The sequence below is a fragment of the Cetorhinus maximus genome, chromosome 17 (genome assembly GCF_964194155.1).
Source record: "Cetorhinus maximus chromosome 17, sCetMax3.hap1.1, whole genome shotgun sequence".
In the NCBI taxonomy this organism is placed as follows: domain Eukaryota; kingdom Metazoa; phylum Chordata; class Chondrichthyes; order Lamniformes; family Cetorhinidae; genus Cetorhinus; species Cetorhinus maximus.
This window is the reverse complement of record NC_135895.1, coordinates 96,984,609-96,998,690: the sequence shown is the minus strand read 5'-3', so window position 1 is coordinate 96,998,690 and position 14,082 is coordinate 96,984,609. Positions and strand designations below refer to the sequence as shown.

Below are 14,082 nucleotides of genomic sequence, written 5' to 3'. Positions count from 1 at the left end.
AAAACTCAGCAGGTCTGGCAGCATCGGCGGAGAAGAAAAGAGTTGACGTTTCGAGTCCTCATGACCCTTCAGCCTGCATGTGGCCTTTTCCTGCTCTCAACAGGCGCCATTTGCCTCCAGGCACCTGCCAGTAATGGATAATGATTTCTGTATCTTAGGCAGGAAGAAAGCCATTCACGCATACCCGAGAGACCATTGTCTAAGTCCATTTCTGTAATCAGAGTGTCTGGTGTTTAGTTGCTGCCCCAGTGGCGTAACCTGACATGTCTGTGTCTGTGTATCCTTGTCCAGTCTTTTTTTTAAAAAAGTTCCATATAGCCTTAGAGTTGATGTCTTTGGTCAAAAATCTTCTCCCTTCGTCCGATGTCCTCCACACTCCATATTCCTACCACCCGGCTCTGAGTTCGGGACGTTGGTCCACCTCACAATTGGTTACGTTTTGACACAAGTATAAAGATATTACATATTAAAAAGAAACAAAGCCTTACAGCATCACAGAAATTCACAAAGTATCATAATGTCTTACGGTCTGTGCAATAGGTACCCCGAAGTTAGAAGAGGTTTTAATTCTTCTAACTCTTTCTGGATAACTGTTGATGTAACCCTGTCGGAACCATCTGAAGTTTGCAATTTAAATTGCGTTTTTTGGATGGCTCCCAGTGTAGGGTAGTTGCCCAGGGGAAGTTTGCACTTCTAGACAATTGCCATGCAAACATTACCTGGGAATGTCCGAAGGAGATCCTCCAGTGCATTTTGGGTGCCCCCCTGCCCCAATACAATTCTGGAGCTCGGAAGTTACAGCCTGTATTTTCAAATCTTGCATGTCATGCACTTCCTATCTATAAAGCCTTTCATCCATTGTCACCTTTTTGTTACGTTTTCCCATTCTAAATTCCTGTGACAATTTTATGATGGAGCTTACTGTAGTTACAATCTCTCAGCACTGGTGCAATAGTAATGCCTCTGTGTATCTTCCAGCTCCTTCAGGCTAAGAGGGGAAATAGCAAGACTCAGTGAACAACATAATGGTATTTCCACTGGACTAGTACTCCAGATACCCAGGGTAATGCTTTGGGAACCCGGGTTCAAATCCCACCACAGCAATAAAATAAATCTGGAATTAAAAAGTCTAATGATGACCATGAAACCATTGTCAATTGTTATAAAAACCCACCTGGTTCATTAATGTCCTTTAGGGAAGGAAATCTGCCATCCTTATCAGGTCTGGCCGACATGTGACTCCAGACCCACAGCAATGTGGTTGACTCTTAAATGTCCTCTGGTCTAACAAGCCACTCAGTTCTCAAGGGAAATTAGGGATGGGCATCAAATGCTGGCCCAGTCAGCAACGCCTGCATCCCATGAAAACATTTTTTAAAAGTGTGATTTTGGTGAATATATCAATGACTTGCTAAGCAATAAAGAGGGCAGGACCAAGGTTATGATAAGTATTTCAAAGGTATTGGTACTTGTAGCAGAGTTTGAAGGGCCAGAGCTGGAAGTTTATTCTGTTGGAATCAGGAATAAGTAAATTAAATTTTTCTGTATTACAATAACTTTTGTGGATAATTATCGTTTTAAGCAGATATAACCATAAGAAACATTACCTGGTGTGTGTGAAACACACCGCTAAGTGCGATAAATATGTCAAATGTAATTAGGATTTTCACTTTCTGCCCTGCACCTCTCTTTCTCTGTCTTTCTCTTTCTTCCCTGTCCCGGATACATGCATGCACCATGCTTTCTCTGTTGGGCTCATTGTTCCCACAAACTATTCAGTCCTGGAAGAGAAAACAATCATCGAAATAGGCACATTGTTATAAGAGTCAAACTAAGTAAATTCCTATCTTAGCTTGTCCACAGACAACCTTGGCTTGGTGGTAGCACTCTCTTCTGAGTTGAAAGATTATGGATTTCTACCCACCAGAGACTTAAGCCCATAATCTAGGTGGCTGTTGAGGAAGTGCTGCACTATCTGAGGTGACCTCTTTTTGATTGTGTTAAACTGAGAGTCCGTCTGTCCTGTTAGGTAGACTTCAAGAGTCGGTGGCACTATTCAAAGAGCAGGAGAATTTTGCCTCTGTCAAGCCCAATATTTATCCCTCAAACAATATCACAAAAACCGTTACAAAAGGAAAATGCTGATAATGCTGGAAATCTGAAATAAAAGCAAAATGCTGGAAACATTCAACAGGTCTGGTAGCATCTTGGAGATAGAAAAAGACAGTTCCATGACTTTTTATCAGATACCGTGATGAAAGATCATAGAACTGAAACTGTAACACTGTTTCTTTTGCCACAAATGCTGCCAGACCTACTGAGTGTTTCCAGCATTTTCTGTTTTCATTTCACTAAAACAGTTATCAAATTATTACCTGATTGCTGTTAGTGGTATCTTGCTGTGGTGATGTTGACTGTTGCTTTTCCCTGCATTATAACAGTGACTACACTTTCTCAAAAATCTTCATTGGCTGCAAAGTTCTTTGGGACATCTCGAAGTCATGAAAGGCGCTCTTTAACTGCAAGTTCTGTCTTAGTCTAACATTATCAGCATCCTCCTCGAGCCCTGTCAATCAATGAATGAGTGTCAGCAATTAGATTAGTTTCCAGAAAACTGTCATGGTCAGAGGCGTAAAATTCCTTGCACAGAGTTAGTAAAAGCAGCTGTGCTTAAAATGTGTATTGTAGATAGCAGAGTAATTTCTTCAGTGTTAACAGATACGGTCATTAACCCAGGCCCAGGATCAATGCATTATAAGCTGTGCATACGTGTTCGTGTTCATTCTGTTCTCTTGCATTCCAAGTTGATATTCCAGAAGATGTAGTCACTCAGAAAACATTAAAAAGCTAACATGCATAGAATTATACTGAAGTATATTGGTGATTCACATTTTTAAGTATCCTGCAAATTTAACATTAAAGGCAACATGGGAATTAGGTTTCATTGCTTTTAATGGTGAGAAGTGATACTGACATTCTGTGGAATGCCCAGTACTCAAAACTACCGGTTTCTTTAACATAGCTTTATTTTTGCTCAGAGTCCATTAAAGACTGAAAAATATATCAATGTTGCTGTATTTCCTCTTACTCAATAATATGCTGCAACAGTTTATCTGAATACTGGTTTGGTTTTGATTGGCAGAGGGGATCAGAAAAATAATTTTCCAGAATATTTCCTAATTGCCCCCCCCCCCCCCCTCCCCCACCAGTGGATTCCATGGTGGTGTGGATGAGTGTGGTAGTTGATGTGTAGTCATGATGCTTCAGCCACCATGAGTGAGGGGCAGATCTGATGGGCCAGCTAGTCATTTCCTGCCTGGCAATTGTACATATTTTCATTGCATTTTAATGGTTTATGTTGAATATATGGAAATTTCAGATGAATCCATATAAGCAATGACATTGAAGTCTTGATGATCTGTTTTTTTATGCCTTAGTTTTTGTAGGGATCTTGTATTCTTAATACTTGGGTACATTTGCACCTCAAATGTAACCTTAATCTAGAGTTGAGTCACACTTTGCTTCAGCATTTTGTCAGGACACTAGGTTTATACAACAAGGAGAAGAATTTCCATAGGGCTTCCCTCATCGCCTGTTGTAACTTTGGCAGAAACCCTGGACAAATGACATAATGGAAAATATTTCTGCAATGTTCGAGCAAGTGAAACCTGTGGAAATTACAAGTATTTGTTTAGCGTTAGTGGAAAGCCAAAACTACAATGCAACAAGTGCCAAACTTGTACTGCAGATATTACCTTTGAGCATAAGTTCATATTTTGTGGTTGGACTGAAGTTATAGACTCCAGTTATCAACAATGATTATGCAATGACTTCAATTTAATAATGAACATCTAAATAAATATTGCACCTTTGTAAAACTGTTTAAAACGCCTTAAGATCAATGTTTTCTGTAAGCTGCGATGATGCACATTGCATAGCAATCAGGATTGTACCATCCAGGGAACAAACAGGCTGTGTACAAGTAGTGTTCCCCTTAAGATGCATACATGCACAGCAGTACAGCAATCTTAAAAGGACCATGCTGTGCAATATGCAGGCCATGGACAGCAAAGAAAAATGAGGGGAAGCATTGCTTATGATGTACCATATTTGGTCAAGTTGTTGAAAATTCACTTCCTATTGATCAGGAAATACAATCAGTTCCAAATAATGTCTTAACAAAACTTCAGATATCCTTGGATCCATGTAGCTCATTAAATTGCTCCCCAACCTTGATTGTAAAAACATTCCTTCCCTATATGTTTGGAAAATTTTGCAAAATGTGTTGTTCATTTAATAATAGCATGCCATTTCTCACATGGTGGAACAGTTGCCATGACAAATGCTTGATGGTGTTATTATTAACTCTTTTTTAAAATTTGAGTTTCACAGTAAGGTGCATTAATTCAAAATCAAATTTAGTATGATTTGATTCAAATCAATCCAGTTTAGCAATTGTAAATTAACTTTTTTCTCCCAAATAATGTAATTATGCAATCACAAACCAATCTTCCTTCATTTCAGCTGGTTTAGGAAGAACAGGTACACTCATAGCCTGTTACATAATGAAACACTACAGATTCACTGCAGCAGAAGCCATAGGATGGATTAGGATATGTCGACCAGGGTCTATAATAGGTCCACAGCAGCACTTCTTGGAGGAGTAAGTGACAAGTTTATCTTGTAATTGAATATATTATGTAGAAATGCAGAAACTATCATTTTTGAAAATCCTATCACCTTTTTATACCTTTTTTTAAAATACATTTTATGCTAAAGGCATTAATGTTTCTTTGAGTGTCCTGTTTTAGTGATTGTCTTCTCTACTGAGTGAAGCTGCTGAAAGAGCATTGGCATTGTAGTTTCAGTTTGTAGGGTATTTTATCAACATTATTGGTTGTAGTTGAACTTTTATACTAATTTGCCTAACCAGTGAGTTGTTGACCAACCAACAGACACAAATAATGTGTTTGAAACAATATCTTGAAGCCTGGGGGAAGAAACAGCTGCTTATGACTTTGTGCAAGTAATTATGTATTTTGCTGTAAATTGCATAATTAGCATTTCTGTTGGGAAAAGCTAATTTTTATTTGAAAACTTTTGAGCAAGTTATTTAAGAGAGAGGTAATATAAGAAAAACTTGCTTCTCTTTCCTGTGTGTTCTATTTTATTAACATACATACTTGAATAACTCATGAGTCTAACAGTACTAAGAATTAACATTATAAAGCTGATACTTTGTCCTGTTTTTATTCGTTCTATGACTTTATATGACTTTTGGGACACATTTTAGGAGGGAGGTGACAGACAAGTAAAAGGTATTGACCTTGACATGGAAATGGGCGTTTCGAGTCACTTTTTGGGCATGGTGCAGTTCTCTAGTAGTGCAGTGCTGAAGGAGTCTTGCATTATTGGAGGTGCTGTAATGAACTGAAATCAGACTCCTTGGCCGGAATTTTCCAGCGCCAGGGCTGGCAAGTGATAGAAATCTCCGTTCACATCAGTGGGACCGGAAGTTCCTGCCGGCGTGAGGGGCTGGAAAATTCCGGCCCTTGTTCCAATGTTTCAGTTGGACTTTGAAGGTGCTGCTATGTGTCTATGTAATCCTACCTAACTCACTTCCCTCAATCAACACCACCAAAATAAATTTCCCTGATTAACTGGTCATTCACTATTTTGCCTGCTTGTGGGTATTGCTAGTGCAGAAAGGTTGCAATTTTCAAAGTGTTTTGAGGTGTTTTATTATATATTTATTTATTTTATAATGTTTATACCTTTTTATAAAGTTGACTTTATTAAAATTTTGGTATTGTGGCTACTATTGATTTCAACCTATTTTCCAGCTTTTCATTTCAGAACAATCGGCTAATTTATTTTTATTAACTAAGGACGTATTCATTTCTCTGAAATTGTTGAATTGAAAATGTGCTTTCTTTTAAGAAAATGTCCAAACATCCAAGCGACACGCACTCAGTTTTTTATTTATTCATTCATGGGATGTGGGCTTTGCTGGCTGGGCCATCATTTATTGCCCATCCCTTGAGCAGCTATTGGTGAGCTGCCTTTTTGAACCATTGCAGTCCATATGGTGTAGGTACACCCACAGTGCTGTTAGGAAGGGAGTTCCAGGATTTTGACCCAGCGACAGTGAAGGAACAGCGATATATTTCCAAGTCAGGATGGTGAGTGACTTGGAGAGGAACTTGCAGGTGGTGCCGTTCCCATCTCTCTACTGCCCTTGTCCTTCTAGATGGTAGTGGTCATGGGTTTGGAAGCTGCTGTCAAAGGAGCCTTGGTGAATTCCTGCATATTGTAGATGGTACCCATTGCTGCTACTGTATGTTGGTGGTGGAGGGAGTGAATGTTTGTGGATATGTACCGATCAAGCGGACTGCTTTGTCCTAGATGGTGTCAAGCTTCTTGAGTGTTCTAAGAGCTGCACTCATCCAGGCAAGTGGGGAATTTTCCATCAGACTCCTGATTGTAGATGGTGGACAGGCTTTGGGAAGTCAGGAAGTGAGTTACTCATCACAGGATTCCTAGTCTCTGACCTGCTCTTGTAGCCACAGTATTTATATGGCTAGTCCAGTTCAATTTCTTGTCAGTGGTAATCCCCAGGATGTTGATAGTGGAGATTCGTGATGGTAATGCCATTGAACATCAAGGGACGATGGTTAGATTCTCTCTCATTGGAGATGGTCATTGCCTGGCAGTTAATGTGGCGTGAATGTTACTTGTCACTTGTCAGCCCAAGCCAGGTCTTGCTGCATTTGGACATGACTTCTCAGATACTGAAGCAGTTCGCAAAAGGTGCTGAACATTGTGTAGCCATCAGCGAACATCCCCACTTCTGACCTTATGATGGAAGGACGGTCATTGATGAAGCAGCTAAAGATGGTTAGGCTGAGGAATTCCTGCAGTGATGTCCTGGAGCTGAGGTGACTGACCTCCAACAACCACAATAATCTTCCTTAGTGCTAGGTATGACTCCAACCAGTGGAGAGTTTTCCCCCTGATTGCTATTGGTTCCAGCTTTCTTGGGGCTCCTTGCTGCCACACTTGGTCAAGTATGGCCTTGATGTCAAGGGCAGTCACTCTCACCTAGCCTCAGGAGTTCAGCTCTTTTGTCCAAGTTTAAACCAAGGCTGTAATGAGGCCAGGGGCTGAGTGGCCCTGGCGGAACCCAAACTGGGTGTCAGTGAGCAGGTTATTGCTAAGCAAGTGCCGCTTGATTGCACTGTTGATGACCCTTTCCATTACTTTACTAATGATTGAGAGTAGACTCTTAGGGCAGTAATTGGCCGTGTTGGATTTGTCCTGCTTTTTGTGTACAGGACATACCTGGGCAATTTTCCACATAGCCGGGTAGATGCCAGTTTTGTAGCTGTACTGGAACAGCTTGGCTCCCGGTGCGGCAAGTTCTGGAGCACGAATCTTCAGTACTATTGCCGGAATATTGTCAGGGTTTAAGTTAGTGATACTTCATAATTGATCAGTAAGGAGTGAGCTGAATTAAAGCCAGTTCCTTCTTCAGTTCCTCCTGAAATGGATCCAGCCATTTGCGAGGAATGTGATTAACGTACACCCTACCAGTTAGTAGCAGACAAAAATGCCCAAAGTACGAGAGATTAAATACCTAAAATCAGTGATGTGTTAATAATATTTAATAGCATTTTCTGCCTTATTAGGTGAAGTCTGTGAAATCAGCAAGCCAAATTCACCAAAGCTATCTTAGTTTAAGCAAGATTTATTAACATGGAGGCATAGAGTTCAAAAATGTTACTTTCATTATGGGCAGCAATTTGCGCTGAGCCAGCACACGCCTGACCGGCTCGAGTGTAAAATGACGAGCGATATTTCGGTTGGCAGGTGCACCTGTGAGTCAGCAGCACGCCCGCTGACAATTAACAGGCCTATCAAGGCCATTAAAGTTCTAACTGAATGAAAATTTTCACTGGCAAAAAGGCCTTTGGATTTTTTAGGAGACCTCATCCACGGGCGGGATGAGGTTTCCAACAGCAATTAAAAATTTAATAAATTTTTAAAATTCATTCACAATGTGTCCCTGCTCATGTGACAGAGGCTGTGCACATGCCTGTTTAAGGGCCAGAATCCTAAGCTTGGTAAATAACTAATGGTAAGGTAATAACTTGTGCTTTTCTATTTTGGTTCAGCATTCTATTACTTGTCCAATCACTGCTGAGCAGAAAACATTTTAAGCACTAAGTTTATTCATACCTCTAAATCTCTTTCAACTCCAGCCATCATTCATAGAACAGATATTACTTACTATCCATATTAAATTATATGTGACACTATTCTGCCCACTAGCTATTGTCTAACTCATTTTGTAGGTCTCTGCTAGTGCCGCAGACTCAGTATCTCCCCTAAGTTTGGTTCTCTTAGTATTTCAACAGTTTGCGTTGTTTTTGAAAGTTGGTTTTTAATATAAAGTATAAACGTTTGAAACCTCAAGACCAACCTTGTGAAGACTTCATCCCAATTCCCAAATAAAGCCACTCCACCTGTGACATTGTTCACCTAACATACCTGCTGTTTCCTCCAAGTGCACTTAACATTTTTAGAGCTGAACTCAGATACCAGTGTCACAACATTAAGATTGCATGACATTTCCTAGACTTTCTGTAGGAAGTCCAGGTCATGATGCAGCAAAAGTATATAGCTAAGACATGCGCCTTAAGTTTGCTCTGAGTTGTTCTGTCCAGTGGATTTTAGTCATGCATTGCAAACTCTGTTTGCTGCCAAGAGAGAATCCTGGTGTTAATTAATGTACCAGTTCCTTATACATGACTCTGGCACTTTATTTGGAGGCATCCTTTTTTATTAAAGTTTATTTGAAAGGTTTCTCTCTGGCAATAAACTATAATGTGTTTTTTTTTTAAACATTAATGGTTAAATAACCTTACCTTCACAGACTGGTATCTTCTCCTGTATTTTAGTTTTGAGTGTTGGTTACGTTAATAAATATCTCCAATGCAAAATTATGGTATCTCATATTCTGTGGAATACAAAATCTTCAGGCAAGTGTGAAAAAATCAAAAACTCTGGTAAAGATTTGTTCAGTTTTTTGCAGCACAATCTAATGTGAATAGCATTGTCTAGGGATTTTCTATGAAACTGTTTATGGATATTTATTACATTGTAGCATACACTGGGAAAATAAAAAAGGAATGTGATATCTAGATTTGCTTAAAAAAGGGTCCTTTTTTAGGTTAATTTTCCAGCTGGGATGTTTAATGACATCATATGGCCTGAACTGACAAAAAGCCATACCTTGCATTATGTTCTCCTTGGGCTATGTAACTGTACTGAAATAGAGAAGCTTGTCAAAAGATTTGTGGAATTCCAAAAAAAAATTCACATCCTATGACAACTTTTTAAAGTCAGTGGCTCATAGTACTTTGCATGTCATGCTTTCTGTCATTTGTTAATGAGACACTGGCATCAGTGCATGTGCACTTGCTTCAGCATTTCCTTATCACTTTATTCAATTTCTAAATTAATTCTTACAGTTTAATATTGCATGTAAAGATTTAAACATGAATGTAAATTGTACGTTGTGTTTTTGTTATTAACTACCTGAATTACTGTGTTCTCAGTGATTGTCCATATTACCAGAATTGATGTTATAATTGTATCAGTGCTAGTACCTAACCTTTCTATTTTCAGGTACAGTTTGGGGAAGTTTCTTAAGACTATGAAAATTGCAGTCAGCAAGCTGAATTTCTTTGTTGTGCAGCCTATGTCCTGGACTTGACATCTTTAAGATTGGAAACCTGGTGGTTAGCCACTGTTTAATGGTAGCATATTCTTGATCTGCTGTTTTTCAGATTTTGCCCTGACCATGACCATTGTATTAGTGGTAAATTTGTTTGGAAAGAACTTGGAAATATTTATGTCTGACTTGATTTTTGTTTAATGCCTTTTTATTGGTTTGAGCTCTGTGGAAAATTTGAATATTGCAATGTACTTTTTAAAAGGTTAATTTAAAAAAAAAAAAAAAAAAATTCTTTACTGTCATCCTGCTATCTTGCATTTTGAAGACGGGCACAATCTCTCATGTACCCTAAATACTGTGTACAAATATTTTGGATACTCAGTTTTGGCAATTTTTAAAAAGAAGTTTGAGTTTGTTGTTTGGCATGGGCGGCTAACCTATATCTGGAGCTGAACTATATTTTGCTGCTGGAGACTACTTTTGCTTAACACTTTTGAGTGCAGTCTTGTTCAGTGACCGTGGCATGTTGTATCCACAAACAGTATGTTTGATTTGTTTCTGCTACAAGTTATTTGCCCAAGAGAATGTGACCTGATGTATTGTTGCATTTCATTTGGCATGATAGTGTTTCTTAATTTGTACTATTAAATCTCCTAATTTCCTTCAACGTAGCAGCATAGTTTGAATATTACAGGTTAATTTTCCCCTCTAATTCAAAAATATCACTTGGAGAAACAGCCTGTAGCTGCAGTGTGAACGGGAGCATTTTAAAAGAAATTTAATCCATTGTGAACTTTCTATAATTTTGACTCAATATTAATATCCTGTTCCACTGCATTTTGATTTCTGATTCTGTTAATCTGTTCTATTTGCATTTAAGGCACCCTCCCAAGGCCATCCCCTTTCGATTAACTTAGTTACCTTGATAATATGCCCCCTCTTACTTTGGCACTGAGAGGTATTCAGGTGTTGGAGTGAGTCTTCTGGGTTCTGAAACTAGTCCAGTACTCCTATAATTAATAATTGTTCATGCAAAGCTTGTCTCCACATAGAGCTCCTTTTGTATATAATCTATTTGTATATAATCTATTTTAATGTAACTCTGTAGAGTTAAGCAGAATTGGTGGGCATTTTGCACAGAGCTGTGGAAGAAAGAAGATAGCCTGCCTGTTGAGAAATTGCCCTAATTCTCCATTCGTTTATCTCATATGGTAGCTACAATTGACCCTTCCCTGTGTACATTTTAGATCTGTTGGAGTATTCAGACTGCCTTTCTCATTCTAACTTAAAAATAGCTATTGAAATATCAAATTATGTTTTTGTGACTTTCTCCTTTTTGCTGCTTCCATTTTCTAGGTGTGAGTGTCAGTGTTGCACCATGCAAGGGGCCTGCTTAATGTCGCTTACATTCCTCTGGGTGGTTATAAATCTGTTTTTCCCCTTCTCAACAGTGGATAAACGTTATCTGCAATACGTTCCATCTGGTTTTCCTTTACCTAAAGACCAAAGAAAATATGAACATGCAGCTCAGGAAAAGATGAGAAAATAAGTAGGAAGTGGGAAGCAGAAGCGATTACTTCATGATAGCTGATCCTCTTTGATTGGAGGATTTTTGAGAGGAGAGTCACACATTGGCAAACCAGAGATCCAAACAAGTGGCTTGACTAAATCACCATATGTTTAGTATGTGCTGAACTGCTCAACTTGACAGGAATATACATATCATGATATTGGGCATGAGGCCAAATTTTACATATTCTGAGAAGAAAGGAATCTTTGTCATTTCACACCAAAATGAAGCACTTATAGGCTTGTGGTTAGTGATTTCATCTCCTTATTTGCCTGACTGTTTATATTTCTCTTGGACCAAACCTCTTGCACATCGGATACGTCAGCTGCAGCAATTTTTTTTCCAGAGAGTCTGAATACTTTATGAAGTAAACTCTGTGCAAAAATGTTTAATGTAGAAAAGGTATTGAGTGACTTTATTGTCAGGGACCTTTGAGTTGATCATATCAAAGACTGAACTAAATTCAAAAATTAGTATGACATGAAGATGGCTGTCAACCTTAATTTACTGGTGAGAAATATGATTTGGTTCTATAAAAAATAAGTAATGAAAGTTTTTTTTCCCCTCCACACCCCAAAGAAACACAGTTAAAATATGATGAACTATTTAAAAATATACATTTCTTACCATTCGTTTAAGCAATTCAGCATTCACAAAATTCTGGATAAGGAAATTAAAGGCAGACCTAGCAATTAAATAATAGCTTTATATCCTGAGTTACTAAATACAGTTGTGTGTATAAAACACTCGTGAAGCACTCGGCATGAATGAAACAAAGAAACAACACTACACTGCTTGTTGTTTTACCATCGCAAGCATACTCTAGACAAGAGGTGTGCAGTTAATAGATGTCGGAACAGTATCCCTCAAGAGGAACGGACTAATTTGAGTCGTCATTACAGCAGGAAATGAAAAGAAAAACAATATCTAAATTCATTTAAATAAAACTTCTTTGTTCAAGAAAAGAACAATACAGCAAAACTTAAGCCATTAACATCCATATAACCATGTAAAAGGTCTAAGGGTAACTTATTTCCAAGTTCTCTTCCAACAGACTCCACCAGTTTGGCACATAATCACCACAATGGAAGACTGCAACAAGGATCTAAGAAATGCCAGTTCCAGAGTCTGAAGAGCACAACATTCTGAAGCTTGACGCTCGTTGCGAGCTTGCTGACTGCAGTTTCCACAGGCAAATTATGTAACCAATCTGAACCTCCCAAATGCTTCAAGGAATATAGTTAAATCAATAGAAATAAAGATTACAAAGTAAACCTAAGTTCAAAATCTCAATTCTGCTGTGATGCTGTGGATATGCTGAAAAGCACTAGTGTTTTCACTAAAAATTTTATTATTTGAAGGTTGATTTCTTAGTGGTGATATTTGTGTTAGCTAATATTTATTACCTTTAGTTTACAGAAGACCAAGCTTGGACTTTTTTAAGTACAATATTTATCCAAAGGATATTATACATCGCCTGTTAATTTCTTGGGGTAATCATACCTCATTCACTTAATGTTGAATATACCTGCCTAGACCATACAGCATGCACATTGCAATGTAATATATTCATTCCAGTTATGTAGCTGCACAGAATGACCCAGCTATTCCCCAACCCAAGTAGATGGCAAAATGTATTGCATGAATACAGGCATGCTTATCTAATTTGTGTACTAATCTCTATTATTAGTCCACAACAGACCCAGACATAAGGCAAGGAAACCCCAGTGGTAGAAAGCCTTGGGGACCATGGGTCCAAAGCCACCTGCTGCTTGCAGTGCTACACTTAGTATATGTCAGGTCTTCAATTACTCATGTACAGTATCACAAAATATTGTTGTAATTAGGTAATGAAATGTTCCATGAAACTATTCTTATCGGAGATGCTATCAAATTCTCTTCACTACATATTTCGGATGGAGGAGGTTGATTTTTCTTTTATAATTCTAGTGCAGATTGACCATATTGTGAGATAACAGAAGGGATTCTACACTAAGTATTTGTTCAAAGTAGGCTGTGAAGACATAATTTGAGTTACTGGTGTTGGATTGCGATTTAACAGAATATTAACTGATACAGGTATAGTGCTCACTGCAAATCTTGATAGCTATCCCATTTAAACTTGCCTCTGCTGCAACTTAATAATTTATTTTATACTCATCCAGATTTGTAATCCCTTGGTGCCATGCATCTGATAATATATGGGTTCTGACTTGGTAAATTATTCCACATAAATTTAATATACCAGAAAAAGTAGCATTGCTTCTAAATACATACATACACAGCCATGAAGATGTATAATGGAACTTGACTATATTTCAAATGGGAGCTGTAGGGCAGTTACTGCCTTTTTAAATTTGAGAAATAAAGGTAAAGAGCAACTATAATAACCCAGCGTAGGCAAGTTTAAAATATCCTAATTAGCCTACCTTATCTAAATTTGTTATTGTTAAAAGCTCCTGTGTAAACTAGTTTTTACAAGAAATTTCATTACAATATGTCCACAAAAGTGACCATCTCAGCTGATCCTATGTTGGGGCTTTCAATGTTAAGAAGCGTTGCACGCTTTCTAACTATTATATTTCTAACCCACTATTATATTAACTGCCATGCAGAGTACTCATCTATTCTTCACACAATGCTTTCTGAAAACAACGTTTCTATAAACTAAAAGTTCTTTTGTCCAAAAAAATGGTGTAAACAAATAAAATTACATATTTCACATTAAGGTTAAATATAACTACCTAATTGTCTTCTGTGGCTTTTAATTGCT

The 14,082-nt window shown here is 38.1% G+C and overlaps 1 protein-coding gene across 6 annotated transcripts in view; it reads left to right on the top strand.

Moving 5' to 3' along the window:
* cdc14ab (cell division cycle 14Ab) overlaps positions 1-14,082 on the top strand; it is a 171,821-nt gene that overhangs the window by 86,474 nt on the left and 71,265 nt on the right. For all 6 annotated transcript variants that reach the window (XM_078561671.1, XM_078561673.1, XM_078561670.1 and 3 more), the window contains exon 10: positions 4,525-4,663. In XM_078561671.1, the coding sequence (XP_078417797.1) occupies positions 4,525-4,663 (139 nt within the window). The remainder of the gene's footprint in view (positions 1-4,524; positions 4,664-14,082) is intronic.